The sequence below is a fragment of the Atractosteus spatula genome, chromosome 7, assembly GCF_055471065.1.
Source record: "Atractosteus spatula isolate fAtrSpa1 chromosome 7, fAtrSpa1.hap1, whole genome shotgun sequence".
NCBI classification, from domain to species: domain Eukaryota; kingdom Metazoa; phylum Chordata; class Actinopteri; order Semionotiformes; family Lepisosteidae; genus Atractosteus; species Atractosteus spatula.
This window is the reverse complement of record NC_142712.1, coordinates 6,709,047-6,734,016: the sequence shown is the minus strand read 5'-3', so window position 1 is coordinate 6,734,016 and position 24,970 is coordinate 6,709,047. Positions and strand designations below refer to the sequence as shown.

Here is a 24,970-nt window from a genome sequence, read left to right as displayed (position 1 = left end):
TTTTATTGTCATACATTGATAACCAATTCCACAGTTAAGGGGAGATCTTCCAAGGCTTTCCTTGCAGTTCAGCAAAAGGGATATCTTGTAAAACACAAGGTGTGAGGAGGAGAAGTACTGGGATAATGGGATACCCCTCCCCAAACTAAAATTAGCTAGGAGATTATTGGAATGAGGAAAAAACAAAGCAAATTTTGAACGCAAAAACATTTCAAAAGTGTTGGATAACCACTTTTGGATAACCACTTTAAAAACCATGGAGCAAAACAGTGCCCCACTTTGAAAGTCATCCCTTCAGCCTGAAAATATATCATAAAACCGAACAGCATCAAAAAACTGGAACTCCCCAAACAAGAGAGTGATTGGATTGATAAATCACTAAAGTGGGCAAAAAACAGAAAAAAAAACCCGACAAGAACGGAGGAGTAAATCTGTGTGGGTAAGTCTTGTGCGTCACGCCAGGAGACACACTGCGGCAGCAACAGGAAAGCAAGGGATGGCTGGGAAAACCGTTCATCACCGCACTGTCAAAGCTGCTGGAGCTCATGGCGATTTTCGAGAACGTTAGAAAAAAGCTGACAGAACTGCTCGGCTCGGCACGGCTGTTTCTTCTCCTCTCTGGCTCTGGAGGTGAGGAATAGTCCCCGTTTAACAGCCTGTCGGATTTAAGCCCAAGGGGTGTGCTTTTCTCATTAACCATTTCCCCCTTGTTATGCTTTCATAGCGGGGTTTCAAAAACCCGCTTTCTGCATGTGCTTCACCTCGCCTTGCGACTGCATGCTGCGATTTTATTTTTTTTTTCGGCAGCTTTGCTCTCAGCTTGTAAACCAAACGGATTATCACATCCGCGCCGCTGCCCCCAGAGGGTCGCATTCGCGGAGTAAGAGCCTGCCAGCAGCCTCGGACTGCAGCGCTATGTCACTGAGCTTTGCACCGGAGCAGAGCAAAAGAAATATCTGCTGTGAAGCGGATGAATTACATTTTCCCCGCACGAAAACAGATCAAGACACGAATATGCGTGTTATATGTTTTCATAGGCGATTGGTTCAGATTTGAAAACAAATCTACATTATTCTCTGTTTTTTTTTTTGCTTAATCTTCAGGTCTAGCAGGGCATTGCTATCGTCAGAAAAACGTGAATAAAAACAGTCAACGTCTCTGGCAGAATAAACCTGACCCCCCACCCCAATTAGTGACACCAAGTCACGGTGCCACCATCCTGTCGCTTGGGGGCCAAATTCTGTGCTGCGTGTCTTCAGATTGTCCACATAGGGTTGGGGAAAACTCCAGCTACTGTACATACAGTATGTCTCTTTCAACCAGGGACGACGTCAACTGGAACTGGGTCTCTGTTATTCTTAGATAGGAGAAAACAAGGTGCACCTTACTTCATCTCTAAATGCATGTCCGAGTTGATCAAGCACGAGGAAGAGAAACACCGCTCCCCACTTTACGATAACACAGACAGTTTCTCCTCCCATCCTCCACTCCTCTCCAGCTCCAAATCTACCCAGATGTTAACCTTCCCTAACGTGTATGTTGTTTTAATCAAAGCCTGCGGTACATCCAAAATCAATGTGTAGTAGAAAATACGCAACAGTTTTTATTTTCCTCCTCTCTTGAATAAAGCCAATCAGATGTATCAATCACCATGACGCCAATGTATATTTTTGTCTCTGTTAGTCACGGAGTCTTACTATTTAATACCTCTTTGCCAGGGCTGACCACACCTATCCTAAAACAGGCTTGTATGAGTCTTTCATAAACTGATTCAAATACCAATTCTGACTGCAGCTATAGACTGCTCAGACATATAGCCATTAAAGCAGCAGTCATATAGCAAGGAATATAATGTTTCTGAAGTGGTTCTGGACTAGGCTGTCATGTTTCATTCACCAGAATCCTTTTAATCACCTTCTGACTTTCGAACACACACCCCATTTACAAATGTGCCAGTATGACATTTTTTACATATCCACGGTCATGCTGTGATGCGCTATAGACTGCCAGTGAGTCAAACATCTGACTGTTAAGACTAGTTCATTTTAAATGGCCTGAGAAATAAAAAGCATAATTGCAAATTAAACACTTAAATGAACAAACTGTTTACTGCATAAACTGTTCTATTCTGTGCTGCTATATTAAAAGACTTCATTATCATGCTTTTCAGATGCTGGCAGAATATTGATTGAATACAGCAATCGGTACTTTGACGACCCCACTGGCCCCTAGTGTAGGTGAAAGCAATGGTCGGTCTACTTCACGCATGTCTGAGCGCTTATCAGCAGATCTGGAATGAGACTGCTGCACACCTGCTCATCAGTGCCTGTTTACTCAGACACCTTTTCTACCTGCTGTAGTACACTGAGGACAGGCTTCACTGTCTGAGGGGGAACACCATCACAGAAGACTAGACAGATCCTCCCAAAGAGTTTTTAGTATTACTATATTTATTTTTAAGAGCAGACTTTTTAGGAAATTGCAAAGTAGAACAGTGTCTCTAAATTACACTGATGGCATTTATTTAATTAACTGAAATAAATCTGGTGAATCTTCAGCAAAGGAAGATCTTCACTGTAGAAAGCTTAAAACTTGTAAAGAGAACACTTTGTCACGTCTGCTACCAGGCACAGCTCAGCTTTCTCAATAATATACTGACAGAGATTTTAGGCTTTTAAACACGGAAGTTGTTTTCAGGAAAAAAAGCCACATTTTAAAAGGAAAACTGATTCTTAAGCTGATGTTACAACTTTTAAAAAACACACAGAAAATTCACATCACAGGAGTAAAATTTGTTCTTTTTAAACACCCAATTTGAAGTCAATCAGGTGCAGAAATATTGCAGGTAAAAGATTTCCTCTCAATAATTTTAAGAAACGGTGGTTATCTCAGAACCATGACCATTTAAAAACCACATTTCTTTCTGTCGTTATGTGCAACTTACAGAAAGTGGAAAGCAAAAACTATTATCTTCACCCAATATGTAGAGGACATAAAACCTTGGACATAAAAAACTGGTATAATATTAATACCCCCCAGAACTCCTGGGAAAGTACAGAACAAATGAAATGTTAAGAGCTCAAGAAAATCCCCACTGGCAAAACGTCTGTCCCTCCCTGCAGTCTGGCATTAATTTAAACAGATGAGGGCTTCCTTTATTGATGATCTCTGAATAAATATTTAAAAGCGTGTGCAGCCTGAGGACATTTTTGCCTCCTAATCAATTGAAACGAGAGCGAGGAGTGATCCCTTCGTCAGAGCTGAGAGATCGGAGGGATGAGCCAGGACACATCAAGCAACACGCTACTTCACAGCTCCGGCACAACGTCAAGCCATTAACCTGCAAACAGAATGCTGGCCACCGCGAAGAGGTGACAGCTCACATGGGACACACAGTACTTATCCTGTCCTCAGCAATAAAGACTCTCTCCTCTACCAATGCATAAGCTTTTATTTTCTGCGCTGTAGAACTGTTGCTACCGACGAGCTCACTTTTCACTTCATTGACATTCTATCCAAGAGTTCGTCTGTATAATAAGGAAAGAGGAAGTGAAACAGACATTACATGAGCTGTGTTATAAGAAAAGGGGCTGCAGTTTATTCTGCTGGAATACACAGCACTGAGTGTCAATTAAAACTTATTTTTTTATTTCCCCACTGTAAAACAGGGGAAATAGAACAATTCAGAAACTTGGACAAAAATGGTTAGATCTGATTTTGCCCAGTCCGGGCGAAACATTTTCAAATGTTTTTGTTTGGAAAATGTTCAAAATGGCGAGACAAAAAGAATCCTACCCAGCACCTTTAAAGTGTTGTATCTGTACGCAGAACTGAACTGTGTCAGTAAAGTCCACCACAGATTCGAGTGCCCTGCAGGACTCCAATTTCAATGTAATAAGACTAACATTTAAATAATGACTGTATTTTAATTCACCCAAACAAAATGCTATAGTCAGCTTGCAAATAGTACTTGAGGGCTAAGTCATGCACTCAAATAGTAAATATCTCAGCAGCAGCCTTTCAGAGCTGAGTTTTAAAATTGTCTGCACATGCACAAAGATAATATCTGGGGAAACAAAATTCCCCAAAAGAATTATTATAAAAATATCAAAAAAGTGTCACAAAACATAACAACACTGACAAAAAGAGATTTAATAACCCTGTAAAATCCGAAGAGAATGTCAGCATGTGTGAGTCCTGGTCTATACAGCTCATAAAAAAAATGCTGTCTGCCTCTTCCAATGCCATTAAGATTAGATTGTATCCCTTCAAAAATATTTTGGTCTGCCTGGATTTTCACCTTTTCTCTGCCGAAGGAAATCGTCGTTGTTGTTTTTTCTCAGATTTATTAAGGCGGTCAACAGGATTGTTTACCCGGCAGCTTTTATTTGTGGAAAATGTAAACCCGGAAAGATACTGGGGGAGATCAGCTTCAATCTCTGGTTCACCGAGAGGACGAATCCGTCAGCATCTGGAAAGGTTACATGAAGTTACCTTCGCCAGTCACGGCACAGAGAGATCCACAAACTGTTACCCACCTGTTTTAAAACAAAACGCAGCCAATTCGAAGCCTAAGCATCAGGATTTGCAGCAGAATGACATTCTCACCGATAACTACTTATTATATATTTAGATATTTTGAGATACACACGTATACATAAGCATATGAAGCCAACTCGTTTTTTGAAAATTGATGAGGCTTGAAAAGGCAATATTTAAAAAGTGCATTTGCCTGGGAACAGACAATTCTGACTTAAATGTCAGAAAAACTCCACACTATTCTATTATAGAGATGAATGCCGACTGCTTTTTTTTGCTCTTTGCCAGTGATGAGTGGGTTGAGAAAAGAAGCTGGAAATGTAGAGATGGCACTCAGAATTTGCTTTTGTACCATAAAATTAAACAAATGTTTTTTTTTTAAGTTTTGCAGCCCCACATATGTTTTATTAGCAAATAAAATACAACAAACAAAAAAGTGGCCTAAAACATTATAAATGTTCTGTTTTTTATTGGCTTGATAAGTGAACATGAGGCAGCTAGCATAATACAAGACAAATTTAAAAAAAGCCACACTTTGCTGTAGGCCTAATTATGATTCCAGTACTCCAGACAACTAAAGATGAAAAAAGCATCCTGCTGCGTCAAAAGTACGATCTCAGAACCTGCTGAAAGGGACGTATCAGAGAGGAAAGATTCCCCCAGCCTCTAGGGCACTGGGTAAATAGAAACGAGATGTGTTAATGAGACGCAAACATTAATTTGTGCAGATTAATGTAATGAGGTAAAGAAGAAACAGGGATCATCATTCCATTTTCAAACACTGATTTTTCAGAAAGTATTTTCTCTGTCACGTCTCTCTCCTTGGACAGCCGGTCAGGCTGCTAATCTTGTGGCTGACTTCTGTTACACAGCTCTGCCACCAAGCGACAAGAAGCACCGTTAGTAGCATGTGCACGACGCAGGGAGAGAGCCAGCACAATGAAACATGATAATCGCAGGAAAAGCTTATCACTTCCACTGTTATGCAGGTTAGAGATTCTTCAGCGGTGGGCTGGCTTGACCCAATATCTGCAGCACAAGGCCAGAATTGTTATTTTTGCAAATGCCAATCAAACGTCAGGCACCAGGAAAAGAAAACATTGATTATTGTTTTAAATAAAAGTTATGGAACAAAATGGACAGGCACCTTAACCTGTTAGAAATGCAAACAGACATTATCTACAGGAAAAGAAAGACAGCAAATCTTTTTTTTGTGTTCCTGACAAGAGTAAAGAAGTCATATCTTAAAAGCAATTCACGTCATTTTGAGAGACTGAATGTTAAAGCCACAAAGAATTTTGGCTCTAGAATGACTGCTGTGGAATATACAGTACATAGGTTCTCCCTAAGCAGCCGAGTCCACTGTGCTCTGCATGGATTCTAATCTCCTACAGTAGTCTATAAGCACGCATGCATTCAGATTTGCTCTCTCAGGTGCCGGATGAAAATGTATTCTTCCTGTTCGCTAGTCAAATTGTTCTTCCTTTCCATGAGTTAGGGATTTCAGCTATCAAAGGTTGTGTGTGCAATGTTGGAGAACCAGCCTCTGAAGTCAAGAGGAGCTCAGCAGAGAAACAAGCTTGGCTTGAAGTCAAGAAGACATTTGAAGACATTCGCTCACCTTTAAACATATTTGCCGAACATGCAGAGAAATCCAGCACACTACTGAAGTCCAAAGAGAACAAACTGTGGACCACCTGAATCTGTGCCCGCAAAACAATTCCAAATCAGGTCCTGGTGCTAAAATGCCTGACCTCAGTGTTACTATTCAAAACCAGCACTCGTGAACTACAGTATGTTATGTAAAACAAAAGCTGCGCTAAAGCTGCTTAAAGCAGCTCTTTGTTTGTAAGATTTACTATAAATCTTTTAGATAACGTTTTATGTTTCTATAATCATTAAAAATATCTATGTAAATAAAAGAAGTTTAAGGATATAACAAGCACACGCTCTGACACTAACAGAAAATACCTTTTTCGTTGACATGGTGCAGTATGCTGCTCTGGCCGAAAGATGGCCTATTCCTGTTTCCAGAATCCATCAACATGCTGTCAATCACTATCTGAATGGCGTCCAAGACTACTTGACCGAACCAGACCCTTCCCACAGCACGGCTACGTCTTAAGGAAATCATTTCCAGGAGCCTTTCTGGCATTCGTGACTTAAACCTAAACCATTGATCAATCACTCATCTCTGGACATTTATTTGGAGTAAATCAATTCATACTTTCATGCACATAAATACAATTTACCACTCGGACAGAATTCCACTGATTAAAAAGTCATAATATACCCTTTATTCCTTAAAGCAGTATTATACTTTTAGGTCTTGTTGAGCTTGTTGCAGTAACTGTTCTATTTAGCAACATTTAAGTTAAACCATCTGCAGCTTTAAACAATTCAATAATGTCCCCAAAGAGGTATGCATGTTGATTCTTCCACTTGCTCTCACACCCTGATTCACCTACCTTTCTGTCTTTTCTTCCCAAGGTGAAAATGAACTGAACAGCTGAACCAATCTACAAGGGGGTTGGTTTGGCTATGACTGAGGTTGTAATGCACATTAGTTAGAAAAATAGGTCTACAACTGTGTGGCCAGCATGGGAGCATATTAAAGCACTTCATACATGACAGCAGTGTGACCAATCGGAAGAAAATAGACCCAAAGTTGTCAACAATGTTTCTAAAAACTTACATTTTTGTACAATTACTTGGTATTTTCAGTCAAAAAAGAGCAACGAATGTGGATGTTTACTTCAACAATATACAAACACTCATAACGCTTGCATGACCTTTCCCCCGAAGTTCAGTAGCTGATATTTGACCACTTCTTCCTCGGTTTGCATACTTCTTTACGCTGTAATAACTCAACTCCTTTCCTAGCCCGCAATACAAAGTCACTCCATCAGCGACCTGTCAGGTCAGCTTACATTACAGTGAATGATGAGCATCTATGAACCCCACAGATCTGTCCATGTCCTTTACCTAAACAGTTCCTTCTGAGTCAAAGGCACTGTTTTGCTGCTGGCAGAAATTTTTAGCAGTGCTTCCGGACTAAAAAATCTTTCAAAGCTGTTACAAAACACTTAATTTAGCAAGGAGTCAAACAAAAGCATATTAAAGCTAGTAGAACTATTTAACATTTGGCTTTTTTAACTCTTGAGATCTCCCTCAACATTACTTTCCTTTCTTTCATACTGCCAGCATCTAAAAACCAAAACCCATACAGACTGCAATTAGCAAAGCAACAAACAGAAAATGCAAGAAACCCTGTAAATTGTCTCAAAAAAGCTAAACCACAAGAAATACAAAGTAAACACAGAACAAACTGTCAATTTCCTACAGACAGATGTGCAGAACGAAAGTTAGAATCATAATTTCAGCTCCACACAGACACACAATAATGAATTACTAAGTGGATTATCTCTTTAGCCGAAGAGCTTTAAAACCCAACAACAAGCACCTCCATCCCTTCTATGAGAAGCAAAATCACAAAGACGAGACTCTCACAGCCATCCTTGAAAAAATATCTTGTTTGCCCTGTGAGTAGGGTTTTACCAGCCCTGCAATTTTAAAAAAGATCACATGGGTTAAATACAGGGTTAACAGAGCAGCCAGAGTGAGCAATGGATGCTAACGAAGACATTGGGGAAAAATCTACAGAAAAATAAGAGGTGAGAAATGTAAAGCCCTTACAGGAAGCGGATTTTTTTTCAAGCACTCATCTGAGTCACATAATTATCTCAGACAGGCACCAATTCCCAGGTTAAGTGTAATCTATCTGTTGATACTGCACAGCACACATGTCTAGAGACCCAGAGCATGACATACTACAGAAACCCTTCTGGGCTGATCCCTTAAACACCTAAAATGCCAGGGCCTACATAAGCCACCTTTCACACATGGAGCCACCAGGGTAACACAACTAACCCGTGTGAAACAGACTCACATTTCCCACTAGGAACAGAAACTTCCTGTCATTGAACAGGAACTAAATTTGTGGTGGTAATTCAGCCTTTGCTTAAAAGTTACTGCTACACTGCGTTGGATATTCAAAGATAAGACGTTGAAAAGAGTGGCAGTTTGTTAACTGTAAACTGCTGCTCATTGTTCTCACAGCATAAAATCAGGGTCGGGGCATATTCACACACATGCCTTTACACATGCAAAAAGTAATGCAATTGCACTCCCTTGTGGCTGAATCTGAAACAAGCCATCAACAATTCCTGACTAGGATTATCAAACTGCTTTTCACAGTTAAAACAATGCAATTTTATCAGCGTTTAACTGGACAGGCCAGTAAAGCAATAACACATTGCAGCACTAACTGATCTGAATTGCTGCCTGTCTGACCAGACACACACAGTTTTCTCCACATACAGTATACCAGCCAGAAACTGGGAAACTAAAAGAACACTCCACAAATTGCAGTTTACCTGGCAGGGATTTTCAATAATATCCAGAAAAAACTGAAAGTTATGGCTAAAAAGTATGTAGGAATGTCTTGATGGGAGTTAATGCCCTGTATTCAGATCGTTCACCAACATCACCCCAATCCTTCGTGTGCATAAGAGTTTCATTTGGGTGAGCAAATGGAAATTGATTGGATTTAACTGTATTAATTTAATTCTTGGACACTGGTTTGAGAGCCATGGCTTCAGTGTACATAGCACAAAAAGACTGCTTCTACAACCATACAGTATCCGACAACTCCTGAGCAATAATCCTGTTTATTTTCTCAGACCTTAAGCCAAGTCATTGCTGACTGTGTTCCAGGGTCAGCCCTGTGAACCCACTGACACACAGTGACAGGCGGAGAGATCTCTCTGATCCCAGCAGCAGGGGCAGCCTTACCTCAGCAGAGAGAAGACGCTGTAGGAGTTTCTTACTGCACTCTGATCCACCTGAAGCAAGCTGTTTTTCTTTCTGTCAGAGTGATCCTAAAATGAATATATATATACACAATTTCACTCTTGTATAAACACTGAAACATTTGCACATTCATTTTTCTTTGAATTGTCATATTTTCCCTTTTCCTCAGAAGGCTGAACAGACTGCCTTTTGGTGCTGTTTTTTTGTCCCCACATGATCTTCTGTGATCACCAGACAATCCCCCCCCCCACATCCTCCCTAACCTTCACTCCACACAGAAACAAATACAAAATAGCCTCTAATTACACACTTCTATCTGAAGATGTGGTAAGTGGCTGAGCTGGAAGATGCCTCAGTAGGGGACTAGAATCAAACAACTGTCTGTTATTTGGCTGCACTGCCTCAAGTATTAAAAAACAGGCACTCAAGGGAAGAAAACTGCTATTGCTTCACTTGGCATTCAGTTTGGTATGCTGCTCTCAGCACCATCTGCACTGCTTACTTTATAATCTGCCTGCAAGTTTCATGCAAAGAAATACACTACTCATCCTCTCGTGCTGGCACAAGAAACATGCATGGAAAAAAAGAAAGATTAGCCTCAGATAAATGTAGTTAAGGAAAACATTTTATCTGTAAGTGAAGTCCTGCTTTTAATTGTATTAAGTGGCAACCAATTACACGAGGACTGCTGGCACAAACAGGAGAATTAGTCATTGCCTAGTAATCTCTTTGTATTCAATGTGGAAAAGTAATGAAGAGAAACACACACCCAAGGTTAGTGAAGCCTGCGGGTTTAGAAATGCAGCACTCTCGAGCAGAGGGTCCTTTTAGGACTAACAGTACCATTAGATCCCCCTAAATAACAATGCTTTTTGATAGAGACACATTGCATGTAAAGTAGTGAGAAATAAAGCTAACTACTGTAAATAAGCAAGTACTACATGATTAAAATGAGCTATATGCAAATGGAGTAAAGAGTGTGTGACATTTTGTGTTAATAGAGGTTAATTCTATTCTGTGTGGAAGCAGTACAAGCTGAGGCAGGGATCCAGAGGGCCTGTATCTCTCCTGTGCTTACATGTACACAGGTCAGGCACATGCCTCCTGCAAGCACTGTGAAGCGTGCCCTCTCGAAGATCTCTCACCTTTTGATCAAAACTGGCTGCATAGTAGCCATCATTCAATCCAAATATGATCTCATTTGGATTCCGGGAACGGATCTGTAGTAAAACAAAACCAGAAAAAAAAATATTTCAATACGGCTTTTGAAGGAGGAGTGGCGGGGAACCATCTCGAAGACTCGGAATCTCGGGAGGTGCTGCCGGAGTTCACCCAACGGATTCTTCCTTCCTCGAGCCAAAGACGCAAGCCGGGTCTGTAACTGGACGTTTAGGACAGATGACAGGAATCCCAGCTGAGGGGGTGTCAGGAACAAGCTGCCATGCCACATTGCAGAAGGCGACTCTCCCTGGGAACTTTCTAAAAACCAGCGGCATGTGACGCCTGGGCTCACAAGCAACTAACAGCCCCACAAGCACAAGGGCTCAAACGGCCACCTCACCTTCTGTAACCTCTCCACGTTCTTTTGGGAGTTGACAAGAGAATCACATGTCCTCGCTCACGGTCCCTTGGCATGACTTCTACTACTGGAGTGTAAATATTCATTGCCAAGATCCGTTTACAACTCTGCGTTTGCGTTTTCTTCCTGGTTTCATTCCCAGTGCCGCCCAGACGAGGGAGGGGGACACAACGGGTAGGGTCTGCTCTCTCACCTGCTGCCCGGTGTATCTTAGTCCATCCAGGCTGACTCTCCACTCAATAAGCAGCTGGTACTGCTCCCTCTGGCCTCCCCAGATCCGCACCACGAAGCACGACACGGAGGTGTCCAGCAGATCAGGCAGCATGCCGAAGTCCAGACTCCTCCATGTCGGGTTCTGAGATTCCGAAAATATGAGAGGAAGACTGACGAGTGAGGTGTTCACGAATAAGGCCTCGGCCTGCTCGCATGCAGGCGCGGCAGAACGGCACCCTCAGGAGAGGTGCCGAACGCTCTGGGGGACCCCCTCTCCATCTTCGAGGCCACATCAGGGGTCGCCAACCCGGCGGCCCTAGAAGCAGCTCCGTGGGAACCCCAAGGGGTAGAGGGTAACACAGTGTGGAAAACTGCCAGCTGAGTGGTGTTCAAGGTGTAACTGTTCTTACAGCAGAAATCCATTGGGAAACCTCAAAAGGATTATAGGCTTTTTGTATTAGATGGCAGCTATTTTTAAGAATCGTGGGAATATCGCTAAGTCGCATTGTGTTCTGCTTCTGCACTTGTCATGGTGTTCACTTCACTGAAATAACCCCCGACTACAGACCCCGGACACCAACCCTGGACTGTGCACAGATTGCCCGCTGTTTATTCTAATAATCTTCTGCCACAAGCCCATTGCCTGAAGGTGGAGCAACCATCAGGCCTGGGCCCCCAGAGCAGTCTTTTCTGGCACTGGGTGAACTTTCCATTTTCCTCTGCATTGTGCCCACCTGCTACACTGTTAAACTGTGAACTACAATACAAAATCTGCAAAGCACTCTGTGGCAAACTGTATCTGAGGACGCAACAGAAAATTGATGACTGATTGATGAACCAAGCAAAACCAATCTATCCGAGGATGCGTGGCACTTCCGTTTTTAGAGTCATGTACTGACAACACTGCTACACAGGCTAGTTGTTGAGACAAGCAGCTGAAGGTGTCCTGCACTACAGAATTTGCAGATCATCACGTTCCCCTCTCTTACTGTACATGAGGTCGTGACAGGTAACAGAGATAGAACAGCTTTGATAACAGGTCATTATCTCGCATTTTCCATGAGGAATTTAGAGGTAGGAAAATAAAAGGCAACAGCTTTAGAGATAAGAGTTTTGTCTTGTGTGTTGGCTTTCTGTTATAAACAAAACATTCACAATCTAATATTTACAACTGGAGTAATGTCTTAGACAGAAAGGTCTTAGAATTCAGCACGTTCAACTTTCCCATTCCTCACTAAATCACTAACATTGACCATGCTGATCTTTATAAGCCAAAGTAAGAAAGACTATATAAAATAACTAACGCTCCACAGGTCAGACAGATCAGATAATGGTTCCTAACAAAAGAGCATCCAAATAAATAAAAGTGACGAACTATGCCTGTTGGATTTAAAAAGGAAACTTGTATATTCATAGAAATGGGGGAAAACACAGCATTTTTCCATAATATTCCATAATGTTAGGCCTTTGAGTGCCTAATTCCTGAAAGAGGTTTGGTTGGGAGGGATCTGAATGGTGGACATGGGTTGTGAAGCTCTCACTCGCTCCCTCCTGCTTCTCTGCTACATATCCTAATCCTGTATGCCTCACTGACTGTCGCTGTAAGGTACACCGCTGGTGTCTTATAACAATAATAATAATAATAATAATAATAATAATAATAATAATTGCTTACACTTATATAGTGCTTTTCTGCACACTCCACTCAAAGCGCTTTACAGGTAATGGGGAACCCCTCCACCACCACCAATGTGCAGCCCCACCTGGATGATGCGACGGCAGCCATAGTGCGCCAGAACGCTCACCGCACACCAGCTCTCAGTGGGGATTATTAGGAGGCCATGATTGGTAAAGGCCAATGGGAAATTTGACCAGGACGCCGGGGTAACACCCCTACTCTTTTCGAGAAACTCACTGGGATTTTTAATGACCACAGAGAGTTAGGACCTCGGTTTTACGTCTCATCCGAAGGACGGCGCCTGTTTACAGTATAGTGTCCCCGTCACTGTACTGGGGCATTAGGACCCACATGGACAGCAGGGTGAGCGCCCCCTGCTCCCCCCACTAACACCTCTTCCAGCAGCCCTTTGTCTTGGGATGGCAGGGAACCTCTGGGGTCTCCACTCAGCTGGATTATGCAGTTAAATACTCAAGTGATAGTGGGCGGCTAAGTCTTGTCCAGACAGCTAAAGAAACTACTCCCTCTGCAGCCAAGAGTGGCTCTTCAACATCACAATAAAAATGAGCTACTTGCACAGCCACAGTTCCCCCAGCACACCCCCATGGAAAGCATCACATACACTAAACTAAACTGGAACTAGGTGTAACAGTCTGATATGCAAGAGGTAAGCAGGTCTTCTACTTCTATTTTGGACTTCAAACACAAAGACCTTGTGGCTTTGACCTAGAAAAAGAATTTAAGTGATTCCAATCCATTTTCAAAATAGTGTGCCAATTTGTTTGCAAATACATTTTGTCTAACAGTTCTCAGCACTGGGCGAAGGAGACAATGCATGTGGTTAATAAAGGAAATCAAGCACACCTTCCTGCAAAAAGACACTCTGGCCTCCTAAATACAGTATCACACCTGAAGGCTGTCAGCAGGACAGAAGCAGCATAAAAACAGACACTACGAGACTCAAAAGGGGAAAACAGGAAAAGGGAAAGAGAATAATCTTTCTTGGACAAAGAAAAAACTTTGAGGAAATGGATGTCAGAAGACTGCACAGGAAACTGTGATATACACCAGTGCCGAAACAGACAGCAAAGTGCTGAGTTGAGCAGACAGCTCCATAGTCTTCAGTCTAGGGAATGAATGGCCAACCCTGGTCCTGGAGGAATAATGTGTCTCTACTGCTTTTCACTGCAGCTGAGATCAACATCTCCAGTGATAACCGAGGACTTAACTGATCTGCTTGCTTGCCAAGATTTTTAACTTGTTTCTTCTGTCAGTTTTGTGCGTCAAAAACGTCCAACGTCTAGGGTGCCAACAACTTCAGCACACAGCCTCTCCTCTGCTTGTTAGCTGCCATTTCTGACTGAACAGCTCTTACTGGGTGATCAACTGATGACAAGCAGAGTTCCAGACAGCGTATTCTCTTTCTGTAGAGGTCCATTTGGTTGCATTTCAGGAAACTGAAATTGTTCCAGGACTACATGTATAACCTAAACATGATAATTCCTGGGATTGAAATGTATATTTTCAGTCAGACTAACGATGGCAAACCCCCCCCAGCTAGAAATTGTTGAGTCACAGTGAGACACCGCTTACGTGCAGCAGTGTCAAGATAACATGGATCTCTGTCCGAGTCCTCATTCATGAATGACAGCATGTAACCTCTATAGCATGCTGCACATGTCCAAAATTTAACGTGTGTTCCGACACATTTCTGACCCAAAAGGGGCCCCGCACGTCAGTCACTCCCATTATACTGTAGATCTGCCCATTGCAGTTAACATTGCAATCAGCACTGGTTGCAGGTGCAGCAGAGCCTGACTCTCACCGTCCTGTTCTCGTTTTCCCCCTCTCGAACCCGGATCTGCATGGCTTCCGCTAACGTCGCTTTTTATTTTTACGCAGCTGCCAATCTACACCAGCCGGGTCTGCGAAACGAATTTCGTTCCACTGCCACTTGCACAAATAACACGATCGCCTCGATCTTAGCATTTTCGCCAGTACAGCACAGACACCAGCAAAACTGTCAAACATCATAGCTAGCTAATTCACTACATATCAAATGGTGTTAAAGTGGTGATTTACAGTGGAGATTCAGTTTTATTACTCTTAAAACGATCACAAAGTTGTTGTGTCGTGTCAATACTCATGGCCACCCTCCTTAGAAAACAAAAATGAAACAAAGAACTGGAATGTCGCGAACTTTGAGCCCTCCCCCCTTCTGAAATGACGGCAAACCACAGCAGGAACAATGTGAAATAAAGTTTGCCCTGTGAATCTTTATCTGCACATCACATGGCCCTGCTGCGATGGAGAACGAAAGAGATTGAAAGATTAAGACGACTTTGCAGGGGGATTTCTTCCAAGGCTTATTTAGAAGTTTAATCAGAAGAGCCTCACCAAGCTAAAGCATTAAAACTATATGTGTGGGTTGCCAGAGATCTGCAGCAGGATAGCTCTCAGTACAAGATGAAAACTTAATTAGTAGCATCAGCAATACAACAGGCAGCATGGCAGCCCAATAAGCCCAGATATAAGTACCTGTAGTGGCTTATACATTTCCACCTATGAAATTTCCTCACCAACTCTCCGGCTAACTTTAAAAAACCTGGTCCACATGCAATGTTTTTGAACAAAACTCTGCCTCTGCTGATTCTTTGTTTTCATGAAAGGCAGACATTGGCGTGAAAAAGTATATTTTTTCATTGTTGTCTTTCTTGCCCTCTAAAAAGCTAACACAAGCCCACTGTGAGGCACAACATGCTGTTAAAGCAGTTCTGTGCGCTGTCGAGTGATGTCAATGCACAAAGCTGTTTACAGCAGCTTCTTCCAAAACAAGCTCGCTTTGTCAATCTTACCAAATGCTCCGTAACAAAACATGAAACATGCATCCATTTAAAGTCCCTATGGCTGACAAGAACTAACAAGTTTAGAACCCACTGCAAGTACGGAATAAAAAACTATGGAAAGTATTTGAATTACCATAATAATCAACTGATGCTCCATCTAAATACTTGCAAATGAAAGTCACACGGTCATGCCTTTAAAATACAATGATTTCTGTACAGACCAACAGAGCTTCCACTCTTCCGCACCGTTTCTAACAGAAGGAGGATCACCTCCTGATTTCTTGTGAGGGCTAGCCTTCTGCAGATGGTTCATGCTGCAGTCAAGTACCACCATTACCAGAAGTGAAGTTTCAGCTGCGTGTCGGAAAGTGACATCTCTACCCAAGAAAACCGATATGCAACCAAGTGCTTCCTTTTTTTTTTACCTATTTTAACGTAACAATTGAACAAAAGAAACTAGCCACGGACTACCATGCTTAGATTTCCTTTAGAAACAGTGTTTACTCGATCAGTTCTAACGGACAGTCTCTAAAGTCTCAAATGGTTCACTTGCTTCTTTTTCTTGAGCAGACTCACCGCTCTTGTCCTCACAAAGAGGGACAATAAAGACTTGAGGACACTGGTCACTGCATCATGGTGCCAGTGCTGACATTTGCAAAACAGCATGTCAAATGACAGTACAATGGCAAATGGTAAAATGGTAAATGAGAGAGATACTTTCGGTCAGTTGTTTCCAATTCTACAACATTTGGATCATAAGGCAGGTTGTCTAGGTCATTTTAACTAATCGGGAGCAGAAAGCTGTAAAGAAGGGACTATTTGGTCTAGTTAAAACTTAATTGCTTGAACCTCCTCCCAGGCGATGAGCTGTTAGTTACTTTAAAAGATGTAGAAAAACCTGCTGGTTTATGGACTCCAATGATAGGAGATGGGAATCCCGAGTTCAGGTTATCGGTGATAATCAGCTTTTTATAGAGTGTGATTTCCGATTGATTTTATTTTTAAAATACTTACCAATGAGTCCCTTATGACCTCACTCTTGTAAAAACCTGTAAGTGAGAGAGTGGGGGAAAAAAAGACAAGCTTCAGAAAAAAAGTCTGATGGTTACCAGGAGCTGCTTGGAACAGTATTGTTTGAAATGCGCTCCAGGCTTGGCTAAAAGTATTAAATTCTCAAACAACACAGAGTTTAAGGTTCCTACCTAAATAAAAATGGATTTAAAGGGTTTTCCTCCCACACGCATTTTGATTACGTAACTACAAAGGTATATTCAAAAAACTGAAATGGCAAAAATGTGGAATAATCATTATAAAGAAGAAACTGCCACTGGTTTTTGCCTTGTTGTGATAAGTGGAGCGGATCATGGAGGAGTCCAGTGATTCCTGCTTAGAAAACACCTGTCACCTTTGAAGATTCTGGAATCGTCACACAGGTGCAGAGTGAAGTAGGTGTCCAGCAGGTGGGATCCATTCTTGTTAACGATGTTGCGGGCCGCGATGCTCCGAAGGTGTCGCAGGCGACGCTGTGAGAGAAACGGGGTACAGACTTAATGAGGAGGTCACACGGGGGGGGGGGAAAGACAAACGCAAATGGCTTCAAAATTCAGAGACCAGGCATGTAAGGGGGCTGGGCCTTCCCTAGAAGAATGGATGGTGAGCATAACTCAACACAGCTTGGTTATTAGGCAAAGGTTATTCTTGGTTATTCTGTAGAGACCAGCATTAACAAACAGTGCAACTGAGCTCCCTGCAGGACAGGCCCAAAAATATTTGAGCTGTTAAACAGTTAAACAGCTGGCTATTATTTATTTTTATTCTACACATACTTTGATAAATCATGGAGTATGGAAATGTTAATTATAATAAGGATACAACTGGCAAAGGAAGATGAAATCTGTACTTCACTATATAATTCTACATGTATATACGATGTAACTGTCATTAAACACAATCTGAAATGGCACATGCATACGCCGTAACAAGAAATAGCCCGTCTAGCTACACAACTGTTACAAAACAAATGAAATCCTAAAACAGAATTTCAAAAATGTAAATATAGCAACTTTTTGTTACTGTGCAGACATTTACTGCATCTATATGGTTTAACAGGAAACCGATACTTAAGACAATGAAGAAAACAAGGAAGCATTTATTCCTGACAAACTTCTAGGGGAGGATGCCTTTGATAACCACCATAACCACCATAACAGCCTTATGTCTGCAGTTTGCTTGGCAAACTTTATTAATGGAAGACCATACTTATTGTTTGATAGGAAAAAAGATAAAACAAACAGACCTTCCTAGGCTCAACTGGGCACCAGCAAAGAACCACTTATTAAGGAATTTCTACCACTTAACTTCAGGCTGATCCTGTGAATTACATTCTTCAGCCAAAGACTTACCACCACAGAAAATTACTGCAGGCATTAACATAAATCTAAGTCATGGGGCTCCCTGTAAGACTAGGTCTTTAAACAAATGACATTTGTTCCAGTGTTTCTCAACCATCAGCGACCAGCATAAATGAAAGCTTGTTCATATTGCACCAGGAAAACCTCATATACCAAAAATATACAGGCATGTTTATCCATTAACCTCATCTAACTTATCTGTGTGTTCTCAACAATAGTTAAGCCCATACAGTGCTTAGGTCTGGGGTTCATCCATGTGCCTTTAAGAGTACAATGTGTTTTTTACATGAATCTGGAAATCAATAAGCAGAAGATAATGTACTGTATTACTGATGCTTCTGAAATCGGTGAAAGGGATTTAGAAATCACACTGAAAGGTTGCTACCCTTTACGAAAGGGTTATTGTAGACGCCAAGGCCCCATTACGGCAGCTGATTCAATAAGTTTCACCGCTGCGTGTCCAATCAACCAAGCCACTGACAACAATCAGGGGCTTAACGAAATAATGCAGAGAGGAGTAAACGAGTTAAAACAGAGCTTGGTATCATTTCCAGAATCTGAGAATTAATTCGGAAAGACAGGCCAATTGTTTCAATTGTGTATTATTCGTAGTCCAATTCCAAAAAAAAAATTAAAGATACTCAAAAAAAGGAAAAACTGTTGGTAAAACAGGATAATAATTTTATATAGCAGCTTATAGTACCTTTAAGTACTATGCATTTCAAAGTGCAATGCATTTCAAAGTGCAATTTCGGTGGCTCATACCTATTTTGTTATTTGATGTACTACTGTATAAAATGGTCTCCTTTTTTAAGAGGTTTTAAGGCACCTGGCTCTTTGCTTTTGCATATTCACCTTCCAGCTGACAACACCGGAAAGGTTACAAATGACAGGAGGGTACTGGGCCACCCAGCAGGTCTGAGGCTTTTCGCCAGTTAACGAACAACAGACCCCCTGCCTCACCAGAACAAAATGCGTTTGAGCAGACTCATACACCCCCTTACCCCACATTTCATCTTCCCCTACCTGTCTGTCAATGCCTACAGCCACTGGACTCGAGAAGACTTTGTATCTCCCTTTTTTTCCATGCTCCATGGCTGTGAGGGTTGAGGCGCTGTCAGGTATTTGCATAGAGAGACACTTCCCACAGTTATCACGTAGGCTAACGTTTCAGGAGGGACAAGTAATAAAAAACAGGCTGTTAACCCAGAGGGGAAAGGTTTATACCCTACGGGCTTCTTCTTTTGCACAGTAAAATCAGTAACAGGTCTTCTGTGCTCACTCAAGAAGCTCTACAGTCGCAGTAAAACGTTAACACTTGAATTTCTGCTCTGCTTTTGACAATGACAGAAAAGAGGAGCGCACATCCTGCTGGGACGAGCTTTACAGGTTAGGGACTGATGCACTTCAGAGTAAAATCATAGCTAGGTTAAGTTACAACGAAAAAAGCTAGTAAACAAATCAACCACTGGAAAATTAGAAGTAGCTAATACTAATATCGAGCAGCTCTATCCAAAAAAAAACACTGTCATGCATTAGGTGCAACGCGCACACTCCAGGGGAGAATCAAACTAAGCAATGCACAGTCGAGCAGAATCATTTCCTACGCAGCAAGGGTAACAACAGAGGTGTGCAGGGCTAGTCCCCACATGACAGGAGTTCAAAGGGCAACCGTTCATATTAAGGGTGTCAAATGCGGTGAAAAAGGTTAATTGCAGAAGGTCCCAACAATCCATAGTACTTCAGGAATATGTTACCATTCATTCAAGAGTGCAAAGTAATTTTGCATCCCCCCAAACTGAAATATGACAAAGATGCTAAACGGGACTCAATGAGACAGAAATACCGGAGGTGAAAACACTCACTCCCCCATTTTGTCACAACACAGCACAAGACGCTTCAAAGCTCACAGCGGCGGGATGAAGTTACACCGGTGAAGTGGGATACTCTCCCAGACACGTGCTGACCCCCCCCCCAGCACAAGCGACACACAGGGGACTACGGCGCTCTGTTTCAAGAAATGGAAGCTCTGCCTTCTTTTTTCCGTCCGCGCAAAGAAAGAAAACAACCTGACAGCGCTCCTAACACTCAGGTGGACCTCAGATATTCATTCATCTTGCGGGCGATTTCGTGGGGGGGGGGGGGGGCACTTGCAAGGTTTGACATCTGATTCAAGCAGGACTGACTTCTCGCAAGCGCTCAAGAGCTGTCCAGTGCGAGTCCCACCACTCCCACTTCACGGGCTCGGGCAAGCCGTGTGCGTTAACCGACTGGGTCATTCATCGGCGATCTCTCCCCCCTCTCCGCGCCCAGGTGACACCGCGTCCACACGGGCATATGTCGCGGGAGCTGCCCAGGCCCCGGGGCTAGTGGCGCCGCTGGGACCCGCTCCTCGCCCGCAGCGCTCCGCTTGACCCCCCCCCCCGGCGGGTGAGACGGAGGTGCCCCCGGTCTGCCCTACCTGCTGGGACCTGAGCTCGACATGCAGGGCCCGGGATGCTGCGGCTCCGGGGTTACTGACAGAGACGATTTCCCGACCGGCGACAGAGCTCATCCTCCTAACGGGACTATGGGGGCATCCGCTTCATTCAAGACAACAGCTCATCCCCCGTCCACCCGAGCCCCGACTGCCCCGACAGCGGCCTCGCCTGCCGATCGCCACCAGACGCGGGGGGGAACAAGCGCGGACTTCGGCGAACGCGGGCTCCTCTTGGCTGTCGGCAACCCCGCGACATAAACAAAGTGAGACTTGCTCAGGAAGCCATTACCTTGCGCCCACCCCGCCGTGCGGCGTCAAGCCCCCCCGGCCCCGCTCCGATTGAGTGGCGCCGACGTCGATCACGGTGAGGCGCTGGGACGTAGAAGACACGGCGCACCTGATTGGGCGCTCTGGTGTCAATCACAGGGGACGGGAGAGGGGGCGGGGCATCCAGTACAACAGGAACTCATGTCTGGGTCTGTTTTCCTGTCAACACGAGCGACGAGGCGGGGGAGGACTGCCCTGATCATGCGATCTGCCTCGGAGTTAGTGCTGTGGTCGCAGGAAAGACCCGACACTCAAGGGACGGTACGGTACGGTACAGTACAGTGCACTCTTTAATGGGTGAGCCGGTAGTGTTTGGGTTGTGCCGAGGCGCTATCCAGAACATCAAAGTAAGAGTATATAAAGTACTATAGCTGCACCTGGAGCGTGCAGTAAAATTAAAAGTGAGTTTTACAGAGAGCAGCGAACCTTACACACGTTCTTAATTTTGCACAATATATATCATCTTCTACGGAATCGAAAGCTAAGAAACCGTGAAGGGTATGTATTGTATATTTCTGTTATTTGTCCCTGTGTGGTTGCTGTTCATTTTTTCTACTAAAGCATAAGGGTGAAAAACGTGTCATACTGTATATCCAGCTAAGGGTATAACCTAACCCGGGTTTTAAATGTATTACTTTTTGCCAGTGTACAACTAGCTTTGTGTGTGTGTGCCGTAGGAATCGTCGACCTTTCCAGCCCTGTGCAGTATTGTTTTGTCATTGTTTAGTTATTAACCGAGACTTGAGATTTTCACAAGACCCTGATGCTTTTAACTATACTGACCCTGTGCAGAACAGTCTTGGCCAATCCCCACCTGCATGAGATTGGACCGACATTACAGTGAGTTTGATTAGGTGTTAATGGACATTTTAGTTTGACCACTGTTGGCAATAATAAATTCTGAACACAGTAGTGCAGAAAAGGGTAGTTTTGTTTCTCTCACTGTGAGCCTCTCTATCTTAGTTTCCCATATGGCACGTGGACAGCACGTTTGGACTGGGAGGTGTCCCAGGCAGGTGGTGTCACTGCTTCTCCAGTCACCAGCAGACTGGTTCACGCTGTCCCCTGTGAAGTCTCACGCCGCAGGTAGGGAGGTGCCCAGGGGATATCCCTCAAGCCTCCGGACAGGTCTGCAGCACAGCTAAGAAGTGGGAACCACAGAGTATGTCTGAGACTTGGCCTGGTTCATGTGTTCACAGGTTCACTGCAATGCAACTATTAAGAGATAAACCGACTGTTTATTTCATCGGACTGCTTCTAGGGTTTCTCACTGTTGCTGAGGTGCTGGCGATTTGAGAAGACCTGGAAACCTGCAGGCACGCCCATCCTCCAGGACAAGGGCTGGACAGTCCTGACCAGGTTAATTTCTCAGAGGTAGGTTGTCCTCTAACTCCAGGATTTGGGATTTGCATTAATCATTCTGTGATAGGAATGTCTCTGGGGTCATTGTTGATGGACAGTATATGTTAAGCTCTCTGTGACTTCCTTACTTTTAAGTGTATCTAGTGTCTTTGTAAATATAATAACTTTTGGCTAGATCTCTCTATCTACTACTCGGCAAGATATCGTTTTGTACCTGTATTCCAAACTGAAAGGCCGTTACTTACTGATACTGTATGTCCGTGTCTCTAAATGAAGAGTTTTAGCAGTCTGCTATCTGTGCATTTCAATTCTCTCTGCAGGAGCAGCACTGTGATAGGACAGATTTGGCTGGTTGGAGACTATAATCTGTGATCAGCTTTCCTTTGAACCTGTCTGTGTCTTCATTGCGGATGAAGTCAGTTGTTATTTGTCCACTGACGATGTCGGGGTCTATAAGAATAAGGGGGTAAAGGCAGTACTGGATGAACTTTATAGTTAATAAGATTTTAACCGGACTGCTGTTGACACTGACAGTCTAGGTGAGCTGCAGAAGGATTTACAGTAATGATGTTATTGAGCTTTTCAAGTACACTTATCAATTATTTTTCAGGAGATGATCAATGTAGTGATAAATGAATGGGCTGGTTTTAAGGTGAACAGAGGTAAGTTACAGTCAAGTGTGGTTTTAGAGAACTTAAGCATTGGTCTTAAACACAGTTCTTGGAGGGCCTTGTGTCTTCTGCGTTTTGTTTGAGCCTAAGTAGTGAATTAACTTATTTTTATTACAAATTTTACAGTTGATCACTCAAGACATTCATTTCATTAAAGTTACAGTGACCAATAGATATCCTTGGAGCCAGGTTATAAACAGGCCAACATTGTTAATGAGAAAGTGGGTGAAATATTACACAGAAGACATGCAGGTCCTGCAGGAACTACATTTGAGATCCCTGTTCTACAGAAAAAAAACTGTGCCGGCTCTTGAACCTGGTTCCAGTTTGTGCGCATGCCCTGTTATATTGGAGGTAATATGCAAAACATTTAAATAAACTGATTGATCGTAAAAATACAGTAGTATAAGTATCTTTACTTTTGTGACTCTGGTGTATCATTGCACTTGGCTGTTTTCTTTACAATGTCTTTTAGACCCAATGGATTCAATACTTAACTTATAGTAACCAACACGCGCTTCAATTCTACTGCTTTTTCAAGAAGATGGCTCCCAATTGTTATGAGCTATCAAGATGCTTCCCAAACTCAATGCATCTTTTTTTCTGACAGCATTATGTGACAGCCCTATAAAGATTTCACTGTAGATGTAAAAGCTCTAATTTATTGTATGGTGCAGTCCATTCTGATTAATTTTTATTTTAAGGATAATGATTAATCTGTGTCGTTAATGCGCTGAACTACTACTGTACTTTAAACCCTCTATATTCATGTTGTGGATTGAAATAGCACAGTAGGCCTTTAGCAGGTGTTGTTTTTATCCACTAGGGATGCCACAATCCTATTAACCCTTTCACATTATCTCCATACACAGTGTCTACCTCACCACACTGTTTGGAAATTTCCCAGCTTAAGTAAAACTCCAAAAGTTTTAAAATTCCAAGCGTTGCCTATTAATTGCTGGGATTCAGGGAAGCACAAATCATGCAAGTTCAGACACTTTATTCACCCCGTTACCTGCAAACGGAAGTATCAGAGTAATATATTCCAGGTCAAGAAGTGGATGTGTCTTAATACGGGGAAAACAAGAAGGTTTATGGGCTTACTCTTCCATTCGAAGGGTATCAGAAAGCTGGTTATTCCTGGTAAGGGCTGGAGCCCTGTCCTGTCCTGGAAGCATGGGGTACAAGGCAGAACTACCACGCTAGGCGACATGCCAGTAAACTGGAGTGCACTTTAGAAACACCCATTACCCTAACCGGCATGTCTTTGGAAGCAGGACAGGAATCGGAGCACCTGGAACACAAGGAGAACGTGCAGACTCTGCACTGAAGGCACCAGAATCGTGTAAAACACGGGAAAACCCAAGTTCTACGAGGTTGCAGCCCTAAGCTGCAAGCCAGGGCCACTACTGACCTCCCACGGAACTATAACACTTTTCCGTGCAAGCGAGAGCCCGTACTCCCAGAAACGAAGAAGTCTTACAGAAGAGAAATTTTAGATTAAGAGGTTTTCCAACCAAATAAGCAAGATGAGAGGAACCATGTCCTCGCACCTGTAACTCTTCTTATAGTCCAACAGCATTCATGTTCCTGCTGTAACCTGGCACCACCTAGTTCAGGATATACTGTAATATATACACATACAGTATGATCTGTAGGAGCCCCAGAGTCTATAGCCCCAGGGGGCAGTACAGTGCCTGGGGCTAAGGAGCTGCACCTGTGGCTGGAAGGTTGCCGGTTCGTATCCCGCGGCCGGCAGAGGAATCCTACTCCGTTGGGCTCCTGAGCAAGGCCCTTAACCCCAGCTGCTCCAGGGGCGCTGTATAAATGGCCGACCCTGTGCTCTGACCCCAAGCTTCTCTCCCTGTCTGTGTGTCTCATGGAGAGCAAGCTGGGGTATGCAAAAAGACAAGTTCCTAATACAAGAAATTGTACATGGTCAATAAAGTGATTTTATCCTATATTTGCAAAAAGCACAAATGCAAAGTCATTA

At 43.0% G+C, this 24,970-nt stretch overlaps 1 protein-coding gene across 2 annotated transcripts in view; it reads right to left on the bottom strand.

Moving 5' to 3' along the window:
- Positions 1-20,958, bottom strand: part of uvrag (UV radiation resistance associated gene) — a 90,748-nt gene extending 69,790 nt beyond the window's left edge. The window contains exons 1-6 of one of the 2 annotated variants that reach the window (XM_088921874.1): positions 20,600-20,958; positions 17,133-17,250; positions 16,742-16,776; positions 11,184-11,345; positions 10,557-10,631; positions 9,394-9,479 (exon numbers count right to left, since the gene is read on the bottom strand). In XM_088921874.1, the coding sequence (XP_088778000.1) occupies positions 9,394-9,479; positions 10,557-10,631; positions 11,184-11,345; positions 16,742-16,776; positions 17,133-17,250; positions 20,600-20,692 (569 nt within the window). In that variant the 5' untranslated portion in view covers positions 20,693-20,958. The remainder of the gene's footprint in view (positions 1-9,393; positions 9,480-10,556; positions 10,632-11,183; positions 11,346-16,741; positions 16,777-17,132; positions 17,251-20,599) is intronic. The other variant, XM_088921873.1, reaches the window with a different exon arrangement.
- Between the last annotated feature and the right edge of the window lie 4,012 nt (positions 20,959-24,970).